The sequence below is a fragment of the Eptesicus fuscus genome, chromosome 22 (assembly GCF_027574615.1).
Source record: "Eptesicus fuscus isolate TK198812 chromosome 22, DD_ASM_mEF_20220401, whole genome shotgun sequence".
Taxonomy (NCBI): domain Eukaryota; kingdom Metazoa; phylum Chordata; class Mammalia; order Chiroptera; family Vespertilionidae; genus Eptesicus; species Eptesicus fuscus.
Window position 1 is genome coordinate 42,044,424 of NC_072494.1, and position 22,772 is coordinate 42,067,195.

General features: G+C 57.0%; 2 protein-coding genes and 1 non-coding gene across 3 annotated transcripts in view; 1 reads left to right on the forward strand and 2 right to left on the reverse strand.

Moving 5' to 3' along the window:
• Positions 1-2,665: 2,665 nt before the first annotated feature.
• On the reverse strand, positions 2,666-22,045 carry MGST3 (microsomal glutathione S-transferase 3). Its single transcript, XM_008153103.3, has 6 exons — positions 21,931-22,045; positions 6,150-6,273; positions 5,280-5,353; positions 4,741-4,798; positions 3,571-3,643; positions 2,666-2,915 (listed from the first exon to the last, which is right to left on the reverse strand). The coding sequence occupies exons 2-6, from the start codon at positions 6,264-6,266 to the stop codon at positions 2,779-2,781; spliced, it is 459 nt and encodes a 152-aa protein (XP_008151325.1). The 5' UTR covers positions 6,267-6,273; positions 21,931-22,045; the 3' UTR covers positions 2,666-2,778.
• On the reverse strand, positions 19,349-19,410 carry LOC114226926 (U7 small nuclear RNA). Its single transcript, XR_003613038.1, has one exon. It is a non-coding gene; the product is annotated as a U7 small nuclear RNA (small nuclear RNA).
• The window catches only part of RXRG (retinoid X receptor gamma), a 138,602-nt gene continuing 137,006 nt past the window's right edge, over positions 21,177-22,772 (forward strand). The window contains 1 exon segment of the mRNA XM_054711633.1: positions 21,177-21,384. The gene's annotated coding sequence lies outside the window, so the exon portion shown is untranslated.

Below are 22,772 nucleotides of genomic sequence, written 5' to 3' on the forward strand. Positions count from 1 at the left end.
GCTCCTGGGCCTGCGTGGGCGTATGAGCTCTGACGGCAGGTGCATGCCTAGAGGATGGGACCTGGGAATCGGTCCCTCAGTGTTTGCACAGCGGGCACATGGGGTGCAAAGCACGGCCAGCAGAATGGTCTCACCGTGTCTGGGGACCCCATGTGGCTTACATAGGCGGAGCTGCCTGGGATGACAAGTGAGCAGGGGGAGGGGCCGACGTGTGAACTCACTGTGTTCCCGCTGCCGCACCTTCCATCCAGCGCTCACTCCCGGGAGGGGAGGTCCTGCGCAGGCCAGGTCGCGAGGAGCAGGACGCGAGGAGCAGGACAAGGCCAGCGCGTGATCTGACGGGAGCCTCCCGCTCCCCTTCCCCATCCCTAGACTTAACTCCGTGGATTAGTTTCCTACGACGCCTCAACACGTTTCCACCCACATCCATTATCTCCCAGCTCTGGGGTCCAAGTTGGAAATGGTTTCAAGGGCGCAGCCAGGGTGTTGATATATTCGTTCCTGGAGCAGCCACCTCCTCCGCCCATCGCACCGTCTCTAAATCCGCCCAAACCTCTAGGTCCTCCGCGTCCAGTCGCCCAGTGTTTCCTTCCCGTTTGCACCGATGCAATCCCGTCTGCATCCAAATACGGGTGCTCGCATTCCCTCCGTGAAGTTTCCCCTCCTTCAATGTGCTCTGTTACTTCAGCTTGTAAGCAATAAAAGCAATCTTCAATAGAGGTTTTTATTTTATTTTTTAATGGCTTTCTCATTTTATTGATTATGATTATGATATTTTGTTATTAATCCTCACCCGAGGATATTTTTCCATTGATTTTTTTTTTAGAGAGAGTGGAAAGAAGAGACAGAGAGAAACATCGATGTGAGAGAGACACATCAATTGGTTGCCTTTTGCACACCCCCAACCAGGCTGGGGAACCTGTAACTGAGGTACGTGCCCTTGACCGGAACCGAACCTGGGACCCTTCAGTCTGCAGGCCGACGCTCTATCCACTGAGCCAAACAGGCTAGGATGATGATGGTGATGATTTTTTTTTTTTTTTGATGGTGATGATTTTTTTTTTAAATATTTTTATTGAGGTATTATATGTGTACATATCTTACTATTACCCCCCCCACCCCACACCCACACATGCCCTCCCCCCCCAGAGTTTTGCGTCCATTGTTTATGCTTATATGCATGCATACAAGTCCTTCGTTTGATTTCATAACTCCCCCACCTTTCCCAAACTTTCCCCCTGTACTTTGAAAGTCTGTTTGATGCTTTACTGTCTCTGTATCTATCTTTTTGTTCACCCCTTTATAATGTTCTTTACTATCCCTAAATGAGTGAGATCATGTGGTATTTTTCTTTCATTGACTGGCTTATTTCACTTAGCATAATGTTCTCCAATTCCATCCAGGTTGCTGCAAATGATGAGAATTCCTTCTTTTTTATGGCAGCATAGTATTCCATTGTGTAGATGTACCACAGTTTTCCGATCCAGTCATCTGCTGATGGGCACCTAGGCTGTTTCCAAATCTTAGCTATTGTAAATTGTGCTGCTATGAACATAGTGGTGCATATATCCTTTCTGATTGGTGTTTCTAGTTTCTTTGGATATATTCCCAGGAGTGGGATTACTGGGTCAAATGGGAGTTCCATTTTCAGTTTTTTGAGGAAACTCCATACTGTTCTCCACAGTGGCTGCACCAGTCTGCATTCCCACCAGCAGTGCACGAGGGTTCCTTTTTCTCCGCATCCTCGCCAACACTTGTTGTTTGTTGATTTGTTGATGATAGCCATTCTGACAGGTGTGAGATGGTACCTCATTGTTGTTTTGATTTGCATCTCTCGGATAATAAGTGACTTTGAACATGTTTTCATGTGTCTCTTGGCCTTCCTTCTGTCTTCTTTTGAAAATATTCTGTTTAGGTCTGTTGCCCATTTTTTTATTGGATCATTTATCTTCCTCTTATTGAGTTGCATAAGCTGCCTGTAGATGTTGGAGATTAAACCTTTATCAGTGATAGCATTTGCAAATATGTTTTCCCATGCAGTGGGCTTTCTTGTTGTTTTGATGGTGATGATTTTAATCCTCACCCGAGGACATGCTTAGAGAGAGGGAGGGAGAGCGACATCTATTGGTTGCCTTCTGTACTCACCCCACCCGAGGACCAAACCCGAAACCTAGCTTCGTGCCCTGACTGGGAATCGGACCATCAAACGCTCAGTGCACAGGAGCCACTTGCCCGGCCTCCAGTAGAGGTTTTGAAGAATCCTCATTGTTATCCTGCGTAGTTGTAATCTCAGATCCTGACCAGAACCTCACTGCCTTAACCGTCTGATCATTAAGCTCTCTGTGTCCCACCGTGTACAGCACGAACCCCGAAAACGGGCACCTCTTCAACTGCACCCTTCCTCTCTGAGCCCCGTTTTCACAGCTGCCACCATCATCAGACATTTCCCACCCCCCACCCTAAGGCAGCACAACCGGCAGGGGGAAGGGGGCAGGGGCAGGGGCAGGGGGCAGGGTGCCAGGGGCAGGGGGCAGGGTGCCAGCAGGGGGCAGGGGCAGGGGGCAGGGTGCCGGCAGGGGGCAGGGGGCAGGGGCAGGGGGCAGGAGTAGGAGCAGGCCGCTTATATACATAAAGACTCAACAGGAAATAAGTCACAGACTCAGGGTTACTTAGGAGGCTGGTGCCAGATAAATTTTATTATATTTAGAAAAAAAACAAAACTGGAAATAAAAGTAAGTCATTCAAAATGAATGAGAGTTTTTAACACCCTACCCACCCTTAATGGCAGCATTTGGACCCACCGCCCAAGCCGGTTTTAACCCAACCGAGGTGCTGGAAGGCAGAGCACACAGTGGTGCCCATCAGGCCGAGGAGGGCGATGGAGCCCAGGGCTCCCCTGCTCCGTTTGCTGGGCTCTGGAGGAGAAGGGAGAGAAGAGCAGACGTTACGGGCAGCTCCACAGGGACGGCCGTCAGCGTCCGCGAGCTCTTCCCTCCGGGCGGCAGACGGCCTGGTCAGAGAGGCCAGCCCACCTCACGCAACACCATTCGTCACGACAGGGCTGCTTGGGCCTCAGGAAGTTACGGGACAATCGTGGGAACTGCGAGGCCCGGACCGGGGCCGGCCTCCCCCTTCTTTAAAGATGGAAGGGCAGCAGAAACTCCCCCCTCTGTCTGTCAGCCCCAGGCGAGAGGAGCAGGCCCCGGAGTCACACTGCCTGGCTCCGAGTCCTGGCTTATAGATCCCACCTAGTAACTCTGTGATGTAGAGAGAGCCTTAATCTTTCCAAGCCTCAGTTTCCCCATCGGTGAAAGGAGATGCTATCATCTCCATCACAGAATTGCCAGAAGTTTTGAAATAGCGAGATGCGAAGTTCTTAGAGCAGCAATGGACACAGAAAATGCTCGATAAAGGTAAGTTTTGTTAATGTTCAAAGGCGAGTAAAAAGAAAGACGGGAACAGACCTTTCACCTAACCCTCCAGTCCCACCCCCTTTCCTTAAAGTCCTGCTAAGAAGGGAACCGGCCTCAGATTTGCACTTTGCTTCCCTGGCGGGAGCCGTGTCCTTACCTCCCGTGTAGTAGCCATAGGCATAGAGAACGCGTCCCACGATCCAGGCCAAGCCCAAGCCCGACACGACTCGCTAAAAAAAAGGGGGCGGGGCATGTTAGTGTTTGCAGTCAGGGAATAGGCAGAGCTGTACTGACATCTAGGGTTGACGGCGCAATGTTTTAGCAAAAAGCTAATCATGTCACTCGTGCCGCGAGCTGCAGACGTGCTGCTCTGGCAGCTGGTGTGGACCAGAGGCTGCGGAGGCTGTCCCAGAAGGGGACGCCTGCACGCAGTCAGGACTCGGGCAGGAGGACACTTTCTGGCCAAGGCAGGGCCAAAAGGCACGTAATCGGGCTCAGGAAACCCGCTTGATTCACACAAGGCAGAGGGCAGACCAACCCCACGGTCCACAGGGCTACATCCACCCCCTAACGGACCACGTCACACACTCAGGTGCCTGCAGGTCAGGTCCCTGAGACCAGGGTCAGCTGGATGGTGCATCGCCGTAACCTGAGGCGATCAGTGAGTGTTGGTTGCAAGAATGAATGAATACGCAAAGTAAAATACGCATGGACGTGAGCCTAATAGAGTCAGGCCTGGGGTCAAATTCTGACTCTTCTATCCCGTAGCTAATTGACTTTGAGAAGGTTACACAGTATCCATGATGTTTCCCCTCATCTGTGAACAAAAACACCCACAAGGGGAGAATCTGCCTGCTTTAAAGAACTCTGTTACCACAGACAAGAGGGTGGTGAAGGTCTGGGGCAGGGACGGGGGTGGGCTGAAGAGGGTCAATGGGAAAAAAAGGGGACATATCTAATACGTTCAACAATAAAGATTCAAAAAACACACCACAGTTCTGCCCAGCGGGTGTGACTCAGTGGGTGAGCATTGACCCAGGAACCAAGAGGTCACCAGTTTGATTCCCGGTCAGGGCACATGCCCAGGTTGTGGGCTCCATCCCCAAGAGGGGGCGTGCAGGAGGCAGCTGATCAACGATCCTCTCCCATCATTGATGTTCCTCTCTCTCTCTCCCTCTGCCTTCCTCTCTGAAATCAATAAGAATCTATTTAAAAAACCAACAACACAAAAACTCTGTTAGAAGCAACTGATTGAAATTCTTTAAATAAATACACAGGGCCTAGAGGAAACACATCGGATCCCAGATGACACCCGGGAACAACTCACCGGGTGGTACACACCCCCCACAGCGAGGAAAAATAAGAAGGGAGGGTACACTTCCAACCTGCAAGAGAAGAAAGACTTTTTAAAAGCGCCCTTTGTAAGCGCGGAGGAGCTCTTACTAAACGCTGACGGAGGGAGACCGGCCACCGCCCGCCTCGGTCAGAGGGCACGAGGAACAGGAGCGGGGCGCCGTCTGACCGGCCGCGAGGGGCTCTGTGACCCGGGCGGGTTTCCTTGCAGAGCGCGGGCCCTCGCTCCCTGGGCTGGGGGACTCAGTATCACCTGGAGCAGCGGCTACACCTCCCGCAGGGGGTGCGGCACGGGAGACCGCCTTGGAGGGGTCACCCAGGACGCCACCATCCTAACACTCTTCACTGTGCTTACGGTCCAACCTGCTCACTTAGGGTTTTTAAATGATACTTTTAGTGAGTGCCCCTGATCGCCACCGTCGCTCTTACAGACAGGGCGCCACAGGCCGGGTGCCGGACAGAGGCGTCCCCCCCTCCCCCCCGCGGCGTCTGGTGCCGAGGGCCCACACTCACGTGTTCTGGTGGGCTCGCTGGATGCAGTTGAAGAGGTGGCCGTTTTCAGGGTCGGTGCTGTACATGATGGGATACTGCGGACACAGAGGGCTTGCTGATCAGACGGTCAAGACAGTTAACACGAGCCTGGACGCTAATCTATCCCAAGCTTCTACGTCGGCTTAAACATCTGCAGTGAGCAGGGCTGGGTTCTCAGAGGCAGCGCCACTCGGGCTGTCAACACCCAGGAATAAGGGAGGGGCAGCTGTGCCACAGCCATCGCTGCCGGGTTTCTGACACATTGCAGACACCACGGGGAATCACCCTTCCCACAGCCCCCCGGGGCCCCGACAGGGGCAGCGGGAACAGGAGAGAGTCCTGACGGGCACTCCGTTAAAGCAAAGGAAAGAAACCAGGTATGAGCACTTAGAAGCAGCTCGAGTTCGGAGTCTAGTGATAAGTCACTAAACAGAACCGCTCCCAGGCCAACGGCAGCAGCCATCCCTCTGGACCAGCCAGAAGGAACGGGGATCAGATGGGCCCCCTGCCGGTCCGGCGGCTCAGGCCAGCGCACGGCAGCACCACGCACCTCTGCGTGGAAACGGGACAGTGGCCTGGGGGAGCCACGCCGGGAAACAGCACTGCCTTTGAACCCTCCCCAGAAACGTCCCCCTTCCTGGCGAGCAGCCCCGGCCCAGCAGGCTGTCCCCTGCCAGCCCACCTGGCCTTTCTGCAGGAGACCTGCCCGGCGGCGCCCCGTTTCCTGCCTTCTTCCTGCCGGGAAGGGGCAGCCTTTCTGGTCCAGTAGACGCTGCCGCCACTGACCACTCGCCTCGCCTCGCCCTCAAGGACGGAAACAAGTTCTCGCCCAGACCGTGTGTTCCCACTCACCTCCACCTTGTACTTCTTGCGGGCCTTGGCGACGTTGAGGGCGAGATGCGCCACCATGATGAAGCTGGCGGCCCCGGTCAGGACCACGAACCCGTACTCCTTGGAGAGGACGGCCATCTCGGCTCTGCAGGGAAACGGCAGGGACACCGGCCTGTGGCGTGCGCGGCAGGAGCAACGCACACCTGCAGGTCACAGGGGCGTGGCGCTGCCTGGAAGGGGTGGCTGGAGACACTGCTGTGTTCACGCACAGAACTTAAAACTGTAAGGATGAACGTTCACAGACCGTCCTCGACATTATCGTCCATTCTCCCTCGTGCTGGGTTCTCCATCAACGCGACCTCAGGAGCCGTGTCTAACCTCTCAGCTGCTCGCGAGCGCCGCCACCCACCCCTCTCCAGGATGGACCCAGGGGGAAGGGCTGTCACTCCTGGCCACTCCTCCTGGCCATTCAGGGAGGCCACGGAGGGCGAGGAGACAGGCTGCCCTCCCAGCTTGCCACCCGCCCCCTTCTCTTCTAGAAGGAGCCATTTCCAAAGTGTGGAAAATCAGCTCCGTAGTTATCAGAACAAAAATATGGGCTGGATTCTGAGCACCTCTTTGAAAACGAACGGCGGAGCTCCCAGCCTGCCCCACATCCTTGGGCCGCCAGGCCATTTAGAGGAAGCTGTCTCTGTCCCCAAACAGTGAAACCAGCGCATTTGGTTTAGGTCAAAGTTTGCAAGTCGAGAGTTGGCTTCCAGACCCAAATCTTTGGACAGGGCGCTGGGCTCCCGGGCAGGTGGGCACACCGTGTGCCTGGGCCGCACCTTCAGCTCATGGTCACTCTCCCCAAGCCCACCAGCGCCAGGCCTTGGCTCTGCCCTCCTCGCGGTGCCTCCCTGCCTCATGTGTAGCCTGGCGCTTTGCTAAGGTGACGGTGGTGGTTGCAAAGGGCTGCAGTCAGCGGGCATGGGAGTGCTGCCCTCCCCGCGGCTCCCCCTGCAGGAGCCGCAGACACCCGGTCAGGTGCAGGAGCACAGCACCCAGCCAGGGAGGAGTCCTGCTCCCTCGCCAGGGCGGCCGGCACGCCCCGAGGCTGGGATCCTGCCAACGCAGAGCCAAGCTCCGCTGGGGTCGCCGCTAAGCTCCCCGGAGGGAGTCTGGCCAAGCACCGACTGTGTGCTTAGAGACAGATCCCTGTGGGATCGATGCCACTCCGGGTGCTTTCAGGAACGACCCCTCCAACTGAGGTAATGCCTGCCACCTGGCACAGTCCTGGAGCCCAGCACGCGCCGTCCGTTACAGCCCCTTCCCCTCAGACCACCCAGCGAAACCATGGGGGTGGCTGGCTGCTGGCTCCCTGGGCAGGAGGTCAGAACCCAGGAAAGCAGGCACCGCCGCTGCTGAAAACAAAGCAGGGACTGAGTCACGGCGAAGTCTGGTCCTTTAAGGAGGGAACCAGCTTAGCTCCCTCAGGGTGCAAACACCTTAATCATTTGCTGAATTCTTTTTCCCTAGGAATCCAGGGCAAAGAGAGGGACGTTTCCACGCCTTAGAGATCGGCCTTGGTGGTTCAGGCCAGGTGCGTGCTGGGATGGGAGGCAGCTCAGTTCCCAGCGGCCGCACCCAGCAGTCCCAGCCGCACCCGCGCCCTGCCGGCCCGGGCCAGCAGATAGCTCGGGGCAGAGCTCCGGGAGCTGATAAGTGGCGCGGAGGCCCTGGCTGGCGTGAGCACTGCTGTGGGCGGCATGCCTCTGCTCTGTGTCACCGGCAACCCTTCCACCCACTCAGCACGATATGGCCGGGCGGGAACTCCACCCCAACTCCGCCTTCTCCGGGTGCTGGACACGCAGCCCGTCCCAGCGTCTGTTCAGCGTCTGTTCGTCTGTTCGCAGCTCAGCTTCCCGGCGGCGAGGAACACTTTGCAACTTGCTTGTTCGTTAATCATCTTACAGTGTTTACGGTTATACGTTCAAGTTTACGATTTGTATAAATAAGAGTGCATTTAGGCACATACAGGGTGAGGCAAAAGTAGGCTTACAGCTATTGGTATGGAAAATGATACAATAATTAATGAATAATAATACAAGAATAAACAATGTTTCTCGAACTCACAACTGTAACCCTACTTTGCGCCGCCCTGTGCCAGGGAGGATCTGGTCTGTGCATCACACAGTGGGGGAGGGGGAAGGTGTGGTCACCGGAACAGCCTGCGATAGGCTGCAATACTCCTGCATTATTCTTACCTCTCGGCTCATTCATTCCACGGGGAATCTGCTTGGTTCAAAGACACCACCTCAGCTCTACTTGTAACTGCAAACCCAGACCCGGTACAGATGTCCAAGCCGAAAGGACTAAATGGATAACGCACCCATAAAACACACTGCTGGACAACCATTAAAAATGGCCCTAACCGGTTTGGCTCAGTGGATAGAACGTCGGCCTGCGGACTGAAGGGTCCCAGGTTCGATTCTGGTCAAGGGCACGTACCTTGGTTGCGGGCACAACCCCAGTAGGGAGTGTGCAGGAGGCAGCTGATCGATGTTTCTCTCTCATTTATGTTTCTAGCTCTCTATCCCGCTCCCTTCCTTTCTGTAAAAATCAATAAAATATATTTTTAAAAAATCAGTAAACGTACTTTAAAAAAAAAGTGACAAATGTCAAAACAGGGTTCATTTTTAGCATGTTAGGTGAAAAAAATAATGTGTATATGCAGTATAGTCTTAGTTTTCTCAATAACAGAAGAAAATATAAAAATCATGAGCCTAGTTATTTCCAGTGGCTGATGTGTATATTTTCATTTGCACTTTCCAATAATTTCTGAAAGGAGCAAACATATACCCAAAAACTTCTATAAAAATGGCCTGACAGCCCAGCCAGTGTGGCTGTGGACAGAGCGTCGGCCTGCAGACCAAAGGGTCCCGGGTTCGATTCTGGTTAAGAGCATGTACCTCAGTTGCAGGCTCCTCCCTGGCCCGGGCCCTGGTTGAGGCACTTGCAGGAGGCAACCAACCGATGTGTTTCTCTCACATTGATGTCTTTCCCTCTCTCTTCTACTCTCCCTAAAAATCAATAGAAAAATATCCTCGGGGGAGGATTAAAAAATAATAATCATAAGAATGGCCTGACAGTGATGGGTGATGAAGAGATAGGAGCAGGTCGGACCTGAGGCATGAGTCCTGACCCCCGCCCTTCCCGGGTGGTCATGGGGGGCTCTGTAGTGAGGACACTGCTGGGCTGAGTGTCTGAGTCAGAGCCTGGCTCTCACACTTCCTCTCTGTGTCCTGGGAAAATTAGCATATTTCAGCAGCCTGCTTCCCCACCTACTAAATGGAGGTCATAATGTACCTACCCACCTCTGTGGTTGTGAGGTTAAGTGCAGGAGGCACAGCTTGTAACCCCAGCCCAGATGCTCGACACTTAGCAAGTGCTCAATAAATGCTGTACATCGAGTTATGTTATACATGCAGATGCTCTGTTGACTGTCTTTGCCCTGATCTCTATACTAATAAAAGGGTAATATGCTAATTAGACAAGGCATCTTCTGGACAAAGCCATGGTGGCAGGGGCCGAGGCAGAGGTGGTTAGGGCTGATCAGGCCAGCAGGGGAGAGCAGTTAGGGGGTGATCAGGCTGGCAGGGGAGGGCAGTTAGGGGGTGATCAGGCTGGCAGGGGAGGGCAGTTGGGGGCAATCAGGCCAGCAGGGGAGCAGTTAGGGGGCGATCAGGCTAGCAGGCAGAGGTGGTTAGGAGTGATCAGGTGAGCAGTTAGGAGCCAGCGGTCCCAGATTGGAGAGGGTGCAGGCCAGGCTGAGGGACCCCCTGCTCCTGTGCATGAATTTCATGCACCGGGCCTCTAGTATAATAATAAAAGTGTAATATGCTAATTAGACAGGACATCCTTCCAGAAGCCAGGGCTGCGAGGGAAGCCTGGGTCCTGGGTGCCAGAGGGAAGCAGGCAAATCAGTAAGCAGATACCCAATTCCAGATTTCCCCCTTCACAAAACTGGGTACAAAATGCCCCACAGAAACGAAACTGCATGGGCTGGGGCAGGGCAGGAATGGTACTCGCAGAGGCTGACTCCTGGCAGACTGGAGAGGAGGCAAAGCGGTTCAGCCGCGAGAAGGTTAAGTTGAAGGTTTAAAGGAACTTGAATCATTCCATCCAGTTTTTGCTTTTTAATTAGACAAATTCTGTCATTGGTTTAAGAGAAGAGACCCCTTGGGAAGTGTTTCCACTCCTGGCCGACTTGGCGTTGTTTATGACTCGTCTCCAGGGGCACACCGTGGAGGAGCGGCGTGGGAGCGCTGAGCTGCGCTGGGTTCACGCAGCTCGGTGACCCCGGGGCCTTGGATGCGCGTTTGGAACACCATCTTTTCTGTGCAGCCGGCGGGAAGACAGGTGTGCAGGTGGCTTTTCAGAAAGCTACCAGGCGGCACTGCAAAGCCCCAGCCCTGGGAGGCTGTCTCAGCCCTGGGAGGCTGTCTCAGCCCCGCAGATGCGCTCGGCTCCAGGCCTGAGTGAACCACCGTGTCCAGGCATCTGGCTCAGGTCTGCCCTCCTGCTCCTGGCTACTTAGATTCCAAAGGGGAGTTTGCTTCCTGGCGTGGATAGTTACTGAGTCTAAGAGCATGGAATTCCTTTCTTCAACCACGACATACAGAGCACTTACTGTATGCCAGGCACTGGTAGGTGTGGGGGTACAGTGTGAGCAAGATGGGGTCCCTGCCCGCAAGGCACCGCCATTCTCCAGATGACAAAAGGCGAACAACAAACACGCAAACAAAACTCAACTGAGAGTGGCCTCCGCCGTGGAGGGCAGGGCCTGGCTACTCTCTCAGGAGGCCGTGGGCCTCTGCCGTGGCAGCTGCGCCGAGTGAGGAAGAAACAGCCGTACAACGTCCTGGGGAAAGAACAGCAAGTGCAAAGGCCCTGAGGCACAGTGGCACGTTCAAGGTCAGAACGGTGGCCGGTGTGGCGAATGGTGGGCATCATAGATGAGGTTAGAGGGGACGGTCCAGATTACGAGAGGGACCTTACAGGCAGGGAATAGGCAACTCTTCCTGCTTCTCCCTCCAGGGACTCCGATGAGAGGCGCTGAGGAGGAGAAGCTGGGAGGTCGGTGAGGAAGCACCAACCCCCTAAGGGACGGTGACGGGCGACGTGAGCGGTCACTGACTCTCGTGCATGGGACGAGCTCTCGAGGTAGGAGGGCCCAGAACAGCGCAGACCCTGGCGGCAGGGAAGACACCGTTCTGATGGGAAGAGGTGGCCCCGGGACCCTGATGGCAGCTTCAGGGGAAGGGGGAAGGTGGGAGGCAGTCCTGCCTCCTAAGTTGGCTCACGGCCAATCCTGCCAACAGGGCCGCATGCCTGTCCTGCCCCTTCCCGGGAAGCCTCTGCCTGTGCGTGTTCGCACACCTGCCTCACGCTGACCAGCGAGCCAGTTACCATGCCCGTGGACACTGACCACGGCTCCCGGCCCACAGCTCCAAGTGCACTCACCCTCCTAGGACAGACGGGTCTCCCACGTACGTGTTTTATAGTAATTTGCACGTCGACAGAACCTCAGTGGAGGCTGCTGTTCTCTGTTCTAGGCCGCAGTTCACCTGCAGGGTTCGCTGCAACACGCCCTGCCCTGGAGTTTCTGGCCCAGTGGGTCCCAGTGGGTCCGGGGCCTGGGAGTCTGCCCTTGTAATACGTGCCTCAGTGAGGCTGGGGATGCGGTCGGGACCACCGTTTAGGAACGTTTCCGGAGGTGTTGATATTGTCCAATTCCAACCCACAGGCATGGTCCCGCCTCCGTCCTCGGGGCTCCCGAGGAGCCTCGCCCTGCAGCACCCCGAGCTCCAGGGGCTGAGGAGCCAGAGCTCCGTCCAGCGCCCAGTGGCCCCGCACACTTACTCGTGAAGGGCGTGCCCTCCGCACACCGGTTCCTTCAGTCAGCTCCAGGACGCGGGCGCGGAACCAAACAGGTGGGCCAGAGCTCAGGACCTGCTGGGACGCCTCCTCAGCCTCAGCGGCGACAGCCGCTCGTTCCCAGCTCTCTCCTTGGTCACGGTCACTCACCGGGTCAGATGTCCCCCTCATCAGATCAGTCAGAGCGGAAGGCGTTTCACCTTCCAAAGTGATGCTCCTTACGCTCCGGGAGGACCTGAGCCAGCCACTTCCAGACCAGGGAGCAGGGGTACCTGACATTCTCTTTTTTAAATACATGTTTTTATTGATTTGAGAGAGGAAGGGGGGGAGCGATAGAAACATCAATGATGAGAGGGAATCATTGATCGGCTGCCTCCTGCACGCCCCCCACTGGGGATTGAGCCCGCAACCCGGGCATATGCCCTTGACCAGAATTGAACCCAGGGACCCTTCAGTCCTCAGGCCGATGCTCTATCCACCGAGGCAGACCGGCTAGGGGAGGGGTACCTTAAGGATCCACGGGCCCTCCAACTACTCCTGATGAGTTTTCATCCCAGAGGCAGGAATGGCAACACGGGAACAGCGTCAGCCTCCACCCACACACCTGCTGTCAGACCCGGTGCCGACGGAGTGCTTCTCGCACGCCAGGCACGTGACAGTTTATGTACATTAACCCTCATCCCCACAGCGACCCTGCGTGGGAGCACTGCCATCGTCCCGTGTACAGACGAGGAACGGAGGCCAGAGGAGTGTGTAAGCTGCCCAAGGCCCACGGCTGGCGAGTGCAGAACTGGGGTCTGAACTGGGGCAGACGGGTCTGTGTCCTGCTCGGCCTACCACACAGGCTGCAGGGGGCGGGGAGGGGTGGCCCTTACTCGGGAGTTCGATCACTCCTTTCCCAGTCGGGGAGCGATGAGGGGGCCCCTCCACTAAGCTCCCCTCGGGGGCAGTGCCGGAGCGACACCCGGCTCCCCCAGGACAGCAGGGCACAGAGCCAGGCGGGGGACATGTGCCAGGACCACGAACTCTGCGAAGACAGACAGAGTCCTTCCTTCCTTTCCACCCGCTGCCCTGTGCTCCCTTCCTGGGCGGGCGATCAGGGCTGCTCAGAAGTGGCAGGAGGAGGCGTCCTCCCGTCCCTCATTAAATAGATTAAATAGGCGTCAGCGGCGGGTGTTCCATAGGCACCCCATGGTGACTTTGGTAAGGAACCTCATTATTTCTGTCGTTTTTAAAACAGCAGCACCTGGTTATAACTTTCTGACTTATTTATGGAAGTGTTATCACTAGCCAAGCATGATTTTTTGAGGATATTCCAGGTTGTGGGGAGGAAACTGGGAAGAGTGCTTGGAAGCAGTGGGGGTGGCGCGGGGGGTGGGGGGCAGCAGGAAAGCCTGGCCGAGGTGGGCTCCCAGGGAGGTAGGAGCACAGGGGTGCCCTGGTGACCCCCGGGCCTGGAGTCTGTGGGCCAGGTCTGGGGGTTGGGACATCACCTCTTCTGTGCAGCTGGTGAGAAGACGCAGGTGGCTTTTCAGAAAGCTGCCAGGCGCACTGCAAAGCCTCACCCTGGCGCCATCACACCCAGCCCTGGGGGGCTGCTCTCAGCCCTGCACATCACACCCAGCCCTGGGAGGCTGCTCTCAGCCCTGCAGATCACACCCAGCCCTGGGAGGCTGCTCTCAGCCCTGCAGATCACACCCAGCCCTGGGGGGCTGCTCTCAGCCCTACAGATCACACCCAGCCCTGGGGGGCTGCTCTCAGCCCTACAGATCATACCCAGCCCTGGGAGGCTGCTCTCAGCCCTGCAGATCACACCCAGCCCTGGGAGGCTGCTCTCAGCCCTGCAGATCACACCCAGCCCTGGGGGGCTGCTCTCAGCCCTGCACATCACATCCAGCCCTGGGAGGCTGCTCTCAGCCCTGCACATCACACCCAGCCCTGGGGGGCTGCTCTCAGCCCTGCACATCACACCCAGCCCTGGGGGGCTGCTCTCAGCCCTGCACATCACACCCAGCCCTGGGGGGCTGCTCTCAGCCCTGCACATCACATCCAGCCCTGGGAGGCTGCTCTCAGCCCTGCAGATCACACCCAGCCCTGGGAGGCTGCTCTCAGCCCTGCAGATCACACCCAGCCCTGGGAGGGCTGCTCTCAGCCCTGCAGATCACACCCAGCCCTGGGGGGCTGCTCTCAGCCCTGCAGATCACACCCAGCCCTGGGAGGCTGCTCTCAGCCCTGCAGATCACACCCAGCCCTGGGAGGGCTGCTCTCAGCCCTGCAGATCACACCCAGCCCTGGGGGGCTGCTCTCAGCCCTGCTGATCTGCTCGGCCCAGGGTCCCCGGGCCCAGTGAGCCCCAAGCAGCCCACACCTGGCTCAGGTCCCGCCTCCAGGGCCTGTGCTGACATTTTTCCGGAAGCCTGACTAGCCCTGCCCTGCTGTTCCGTCCTGGCCCCACTCGCCTTATCTCACTGGGCCAGGGTTCCTTTAGCTACACAGGCGTCAGCCGATACCCCGGGGCTCGGCCCTCCTGGGCTCCCCTCTTCTGGGCTCCCCTGTCCTGGGCTCCCCTGTCCTGGGCTCCCCTCTCCAGGGCTCCCCTCTCCTGGGCTCCCCTCTCCTGGGCTCCCCTCTCCTGGGCTCCCCTCTCCTGGGCTCCCCTCTCCAGGGCTCCCCTCTCCTGGGCTCCCCTGTCCTGGGCTCCCCTCTCCAGGGCTCCCCTCTCCTGGGCCCCCCCTCTCCAGGGCTCCCCTCTCCAGGGCTCCCCTCTCCTGGGCTCCCCTGTCCTGGGCTCCCCTCTCCTGGGCTCCCCTCTCCTGGGCTCCCCTCTCCTGGGCTCCCCTCTCCAGGGCTCCCCTCTCCTGGGCTCCCCTCTCCTGGGCTCCCCTCTCCAGGGCTCCCCTCTCCTGGGCTCCCCTGCCCTGGGCTCCCCTCTCCTGGGCTCCCCTCTCCTGGGCTCCCCTCTCCTGGGCTCCCCTCTCCTGGGCTCCCCTCTCCTGGGCTCCCCTCTCCAGGGCTCCCCTCTCCTGGGCCCCCCCTCTCCAGGGCTCCCCTCTCCAGGGCTCCCCTCTCCTGGGCTCCCCTCTCCTGGGCTCCCCTCTCCTGGGCTCCCCTGTCCTGGGCTCCCCTCTCCAGGGCTCCCCTGCCCTGGGCTCCCCTGTCCTGGGCTCCCCTGTCCTGGGCTCCCCTCTCCAGGGCTCCCCTCTCCTGGGCCCCCCCTCTCCAGGGCTCCCCTCTCCTGGGCTCCCCTCTCCTGGGCTCCCCTGCCCTGGGCTCCCCTCTTCTGGGCTCCCCTGCCCTGGGCTCCCCTCTCCTGGGCTCCCCTCTCCTGGGCCCCCCTCTCCTGGGCTCCCCTCTCCAGGGCTCCCCTCTCCTGGGCTCCCCTGCCCTGGGCTCCCCTCTCCTGGGCTCCCCTCTCCTGGGCTCCCCTCTCCAGGGCTCCCCTCTCCTGGGCTCCCCTGCCCTGGGCTCCCCTCTCCTGGGCTCCCCTCTCCTGGGCTCCCCTCTCCAGGGCTCCCCTCTCCTGGGCTCCCCTCTCCTGGGCTCCCCTCTCCAGGGCTCCCCTGCCCTGGGCTCCCCTCTCCTGGGCTCCCCTCTCCTGGGCTCCCCTCTCCTGGGCTCCCCTCTCCTGGGCTCCCCTGCCCTGGGCTCCCCTGTCCTGGGCTCCCCTCTCCAGGGCTCCCTTCTCCTGGGCTCCCCTGTCCTGGGCTCCCCTGTCCTGGGCTCGGCCCTCCTGCACCACAGACTGAAGGCCGCTGCCTGGGGCAGCCACCACCACACGAAGCAGAGGTGGGCTTTCTGGACCCGGCACTTGCCTCGAATAATCGATGACTTCTGTGCCGTGGGAGTTACAATGTATCTTTTACTAAAGTAAAATCAGTCAGATGTTTCAAGGGAGAGAGGGTCGCCCTTTCAGCTCCCTCTGCCCTCAAACAGACAAACAGACAGACAGACACGAGGCAGCGTGGACAGTGGTACGTCCGCCTGTAAGAGCATCCTGAGATCAGCCTGCAGTCTGTCACTGATGTATTTTTATGCACCAGGAGTGGGACGATCACACGGCACTCACTCACCGGGAGCCTTTCCCCAGCGAGTCGCGAGCACCCTGACCTGGCTGCCGGCGCTGTGAGCCAGCCTTCCTCACACAGGCTCCTTCTGTCCCACGGCAGCGCAGACACCATTCATGAGACTGCCGTGAGGATGCTAGCATGTTGTGCTGGGCCCACCTCGCCAGCCTGAAGCACCTGGGCGGCTGCCCAGCCTCGGCTCTGCCTCCAGGGGGTGTGCACAGGCACAGGCCTCCGCCGGCCCCAGCAGCACAGCCGGCCTCCTGACACGTGGAGCTCGGGGAGAGCCCGGGAGCCCGGAGGAAAGCATCGAAGAGCAATTCCATTCCCGTGAAGAGAGGGGAAAGGCAGTCCCCGATTTCTGTGGGTCCTGCTGTACCTGCAGACGCGGGGTCTGTCACTTCCGCGTTGCACACACCATGGCACCTGTGTGCTTGCCAACGTTCCCAGCGACAGCCAGACTTGAGAAAGAGCACGTGGACATTTAAGAGGAGGAGTAATAACCGAGTGAGGAGGCAAACCTCTTCGCCACGGCTGCGCGGATCTTCAGCAGACCGTTCTCCGAGGGTGAAAATGACACGCTGGTTGAAGAGTCATTGTTTCTCTGATTACCGACTCAGTGAGGCCAGCGGGATAGGGCACAAAGTGGGGCTGTCCCAGCACCCTGATTCTTCAATTCCTCATCAGGAGGGCGGAAGATCTGTCCTTTTTAGAGATAACGGTGCCATAGTCCAAATATATTCAGCTTTACAGTTAAACTAGAGGCCCAGTGCACGAAATTCATGCACGGGTAGGGTCCATAGGCCTGGCCGGTGATCAGGGCTGATCGGGGCCTTCTGGCTGCTGGCCGGGGCCTTCCTTCATTCTGCACCACCCCCTGGTGGTAAGCGCACGTCATAGCAAGCGATCAAACTCCCGGTCTCCCAGCTGAACTCCGGAGGGGACACTTTGCATATTAGCCTTTTATATACATAGATTAGAGGTCCGGTGCACAAAATTCATGCGGGGGGGTGGGGGGGAGAGGGCAGCTCAGTCTGGCCTCCGGGACCCCTTGCAATCTGGGACCCCTCGGGGAATGTCCGACTGCCAGTTTAGGCCTGATCCCACAGGGATCCCCAATCCTGCAGGATCTGGCCTAAACTGACAGTTGGACATCCCTCTTGCAATCCAGGACCACTGGTTCCTAACCGCTTGCCTGCCTTCTTGCCTCATCTCCCCTAACCACTCTGCCTGCCTGCCTGGTTGCCCCTAACTGCTCACCTGCCTGCCTGATCGCCCCTAACTGCTCACCTGTCTGCCTGATCACCCCTAACTGCTTGCCTGCCTGCCTGATTGCCCCTAACTGCCTCTGCCTGAGTCCCTACCACCGCAGCTTCGTCCGGAATGATGTCTGGAAGGTCATTCGTCTGTCCGTTCTAATTAGCATATTACCCTTTTATTAGTATAGCTAGCCACCACTTGGCCATATATATATTCAAGTGTCACATGTTTTAATCCCAGCACTTTGGAGAACTGAGTTCATTCCTGCACTAGGGGTCCCTTGACCTCCCTTCCCACACTTGTCCCCTACGCTACAATGTAGCCGGTCACCTCATGACTCTGGAGGGAAGTGTCAGCAGAAGCTACAACTCCGGGATGACTCACCATGGAGTCCTCAGCGCCTTCCACCGCCCTGCGCACAGCCCCGGGCTCCCCGCAGCGACACCGCACAGAGGGAAGTTCTGGGAAATCCCAGGCAGAACCTTAAAGGGAGATTCCACCCAGGCCGAGGTAGGAAATGCCCCAAGGTGCGCAAGTCTGCCAGATCCCGGTCGGTGCGTCCATCCGCACTGAGTGTTAAGAGCAGACGCGCCCTACCTGCCGCCTTCTCTCTGGAGGTGACTGTGAAAGGCACACAGGAGCCCGAATGGAACCGAACCCCCCGGGAAAGCTGCTAATTGAGCTTCAGGAATCTAAGAATAGTCGGTTTGTAATGAGACAGGACAGATCCTAGGTCCCTTTGCTGGTGGGAGGACACTTTCCCGACAGATTCTTGACACAAAAGACTCCATGGGTGAGAGTCCCTGACTGGTGACACTTCACCTGGGGGCCCGGTCACACTGGACCACCTGGAGCTCGGCCTCCCAGGTGACGGGCTCCGGGGCCAGGCTGCAGGAGACGCTCCATGGCCCGAAGGCAGTGACCTCAGAGGCAGGGAGAGAGCAGGGGAAGCCACGGACACAGAAGAAGGGAAAAATCTCAACAATTTCTTATTGGTTAAAGTCTCTGCCAGAAGAACCATTTCTCTGCGTGGAGTGCCTGCCTGGTGCCCACCTGCCGCCTTCTTCAGTCCTGCTCAGAAGGGCTCCTCCCCGCCCGGCCCTCCTAAGCGCCATGCTCCACGGGAGGGCACGGCCACAGTGGTGACCCAGACGGAGAAGGCAGAGTGCAGTCAAGGAGGGACAGAGCACAGGAGGACCGTGAAACGGGGGACGGATGGAATGATGGCTGCGGCACAGAAAGTGTGATGCGGGAGAGAACACAGCAAGCACACAGGCAGGGAGGCGGCTGTATTTGTGGGAGAAAGAGAAAGGCCGGCGTGTCTGGAGGTGTGATGGACAAAGAGTGGTTGGAGAAATAAATTATTATCCATACTCCTTATTACTAGCACGTGCATCATTTACTGCGCGTCAGCACTGTTCTAAGGAGTTCACCACTATTAACTCATTAAACCCCTCAGAACATTCCTAGGATATATTATAACTTCCATTTTTGCAGAAGAGGAAACAGCATCAGAGAGGTTAAGTCATCTGCCCAAGGTCACACAGCTGCCACAGAGACTGCCTGGCTTCACACAGCCAGGCAGCCTGGATCCAGGGTCTATGCTCTCAGCCCTTGGCTATCTTGCCTCTCAAGGAGGTTGGAGCCACCTTTGACCACATCTGACCTCTTTTGAAACTTGTACACTTCCTCAGACTCTCTTCTTATTTGCAAGAATAGAAAGCTAATAATTAACTCTAAATCTGTGACTGATTAAAGCCTGAGATCTTTCTAATTGGAAGAAAGAAAAAACCTTGGAAAAGGTCCAAAAAGGAACTTAAAAAAAAAAAAAAAAAAAAAAAAGCATGCGGGCACTACAGTATGGCAAACGAGGGGAGGTTACAGAACGGAAAAACGTCCTCCGGTCTTTCAGGCATTCAGGTTTGCAAGAGGCAAGGCAGCCCAGAAATTGGCACTTCGTTTTTATTTTTATTTTTTTAGGGCCTTCCAGTAAAAGCCGGAAGACCTGCTGGACAAATTCAAAAGAGCTGTAAGCACTGGCACTTCGTTTTTATAAAATGATTTCCCATGTAACCTGTCCCTTAACTGGCATTACACAGGAACCGAGGGTCATGGGGAAACAAAACCCTGATTTCCAGAAGAGGAAAAAGAAATCTCGAATGAGTCACACTGACACCACTTGGATTTTCCATCACAAGAGACACGGGCCGACAGCAGTTAACTCTGCAGAGTCCCCACTAGGGTACCAGCCATTCTGAATGAAGGAACCACCTGGGCTGCTGGCTCCGGCCCAGGACAGGGGTCTAACTCTCCATGCCTGTCTGTACCAATCATTCACATTTCTTAGGCTGGAGAAATAAATATCACTTATTTTTAAAAAGTGTACTAAGGCACCAAGTCATTAGGACCCAAGTTCCAGTTAGTAAACAGGTCAACTCTGGAAAGAGCTCAGAGGGGGCCGTGCAGTTCCAAATGCTGAAATCCTTCCAGGGATTTGCAAATGTATTGGGAAGGCAGGACAACTGTCCTGTCTCCTCACTGCTTTTCTCCCCAGAAACAGTTAGGTAGACACTGTAAGAGACAGTGCAGCAAACTCAGGAATTCTATTTTACACAGCAGCCACCTACCTGATACCTGCTAAATTCTTCTTTTTCAGGAGGATGGTATACTCATAAGGAGTATTAATGAATCCATTGCAAAAACTGTAGCAACATATTCTTTTAAACAAATATTGCTTAAAAAATGCGAAATGAGCCCTAGCCAGTTTGGCTCAGTGGATAGAGCGTCAGCCTGTGGACTGAAGGGTCCCGGGTTCGATTCTGGTCAAGAGCACATGACTGGGTTATGGGCTCAATCCCCAGAAGGGGGTGTGCAGGAGGCAGCCAATCAATGTTTCTCTCTCATCATTGATGTTTCTAGCTCTCTCTCTCCCTTCCTTTCTGAAATCAATAAAAATATATTTTTAAAAATGGTTCCTGGTCAGATGTGGTGGGCAATAGTGTTCTGAATATGGATTCAGAATATTTAAATGCAAATATAGGGATCAGTCTATTTAAATGCAGCTAGCTGTGCAGTAGGCACTAACTAAATTACTTTTGGACAGATGGACTTGCCATCCATTTCATTCCAGATGGGTCCAGGGGCTTTTCAGCATTTCTCTGGATAATGGGGAAGGCTCTTCTCTCACATCTGCTCAACCCATTTGCTGTCCTCCAATGAGGAGGTTCCTTTCAGAACTGTCTCCTCGGAGAGCTAGGCCAGCAGGAGGACTTCTAAACGGGGGTGTGGGAGTGTGGGGGGTGGGGAGACTGCCCTTCCGCGCTTTGTGAGTGCAGCTTCTGAGTCTCCACCAGTGCATCTGTTTTATATATAGTAACGGGTTCAGGGGTGAAAATGATGCTTGACAGAGTTTTCTATTTCTGTAACATTGTGTCAGGAGGAAGCTAAACAGAACTTCTTCCCAGGGGTGAAAAATATTTATTTGGATTTAGATGTTAGTTGTGTTTAACTTCGTTACATTTAACTCCTAGGAGGAAAAACATTCTTGCTCCCTCTACTCAGATACTAGTGAACTACATTGAACTAAGTAAACCATAGCCTATAACTCTGACCAGTACCCTCGGGTCCCGCCCAGCACTGCGGGCTCCTCCGGAGGCACAGAGGAAGCTCTCCGCACCTAGGTCCCCGGCACAACTGCAGAGCGGCAGTGGCCTTCATCCAGGAATCCGCTTCTCCAGTTTAGGGACTGAAGGCCCAGCCCCACCCTCTTGGCTCGGCTTTCCCTTGACCTCCCTTCCCACACTTGTCCCCTACGCTACAATGTAGCCGGTCACCTCATGACTCCGGAGGAAAGTGTCAGCAGAAGCCACAACTCCGGGATGACTCACCATGGAGTCCTCAGCGCCTTCCACCGCCCTGCGCACAGCCCCGGGCTCCCCGCAGCGACACCGCACAGAGGGAAGTTCTCGGAGATCCCAGGCAGAACCGTAAAGGAAGATTCCGCCCAGGCCGAGGTAGGAAATACCCCTCTTAAAGGCTCCAATGCGAACCGACAAACGTTTCTGTGGGGCAGGAGGAAAACAAACACGATTCCCCGGGGGCTCCCGGAAGGTCCCCAGCAACACAGCCACAGCCGCAGCGGGCGCAGCGCTCCAGGGTCGTTTAAAACCCGGCGTTACCGGTGGGCCTGCCCTGCCCACTGCCCCGCAGTGCCCGCACGCCTATTCTCCGCACCAGAGCTGCAGCTGGCAAGGTCGGGCGCACAGTCTGGAGGAGAGGGAAGGAAGGGACTTGGAAGGGTTGACCTTGAGAATCTCTCTGAGTTGCAGATGGCGCGGCAGGGGCCAGCTGAGACGCTGCAAACCACTCCATCCTGGGGAGGATGCAGGGCAGGAGGGCGAAGGGGATGGAAAGGTAGAAAGAAAGCTGCAGACAGTAAGGGGGAAAGAGAGCGAGTCTCGTCAGCTCGGGTTGGCAGAGATATGGGTGGTGCCCAGCGCAGGAGCTGAAGTGCCCCCAAGGGCCGGCGCGCCTCGCTGCCCGCAGGTGCGTGCACTCACCTGGATCACCTCCGAAGGGCTGGTGCAGACCGCAGCTGCCAAGCGCAGTGTGGGTGAAGTGACCAGGCCTTGGGCAGGGCGTGGCGTGGCTCGAGAAGGCCCCGCCCCGCCATAGGCCCCGCCCCCGGAAGCGCTAGGCCACGCCCCCAAGGCCAGGCTCCCAGCGCCGCGATTCCTCCGAGTGCCCACTCCGGGCTCCTGGTTGTGAGCCAGAGACGGAAATTTCTTCCCCCTCACGGTTGCCTACTAATGTAGCCCTTCCACTCCCAATTTTATTTATTTAGTCCCTTCCGCCTTCTTAAAGTGACCCCACCAGCTCACGGTTCCTGGATTGGGTTTGCAGAACGGTCGCACATTGGCAATTTGTTCCCAGCACAGCCACCGTAGCTGGCGTCTAGGCACTTAGTGGCGGGTGAGGCGCAGGCTTGTACGGCGCATGCGCCGAAGTCGGAGCGCGGCGGCCGGGGCGGGGATGGGTGCGGCCGGTGCTCGGTGCGTCGGGCGGCTGCCCTCGCCGAGGGAAGGGACTAGGGGTGTTGGGGCCCGCGCGTCTCCCTAACTAGTAGAGTCACTGTTAGTCCCTCGCTGAGAACCCGAGCCGAGCCCTGCCGCGTGGTGGCTGCGCCCGCCCTGGCGCCCCGTCCGCCGGCTTGGGTCCCGCCCTCGCAGTTCCGTTTCCGGGACCAGGGCGGCACCGCCCCGGGACCACAGACCCCCGGTCCCGAGCTCGAGCCGTACTTCCCCTGGAGTCCAGGGTCCAGCCCGGGCGGCTGGGCGGTGGGCGCGGCCGAAGCAGCGGCACTGGCCGGCGCGGTGACCCTCCCGCCAAGGGCCCGGCCCGG

Excerpts from the sequence above, each read along its gene's own strand:
- MGST3 (XM_008153103.3), bottom strand. The coding sequence starts at position 6,266 with ATGGCCGTCCTCTCCAAGGAGTACGGGTTCGTGGTCCTGACCGGGGCC. Across the intron at positions 4,799-5,279 it reads CAGCGAGCCCACCAGAACAC|GTTGGAAGTGTACCCTCCCT; the intron begins GTGAGTGTGGGC and ends CTTCTCTTGCAG. Across the intron at positions 3,644-4,740 it reads TGGGGGGTGTGTACCACCCG|CGAGTCGTGTCGGGCTTGGG; the intron begins GTGAGTTGTTCC and ends CCTTTTTTTTAG.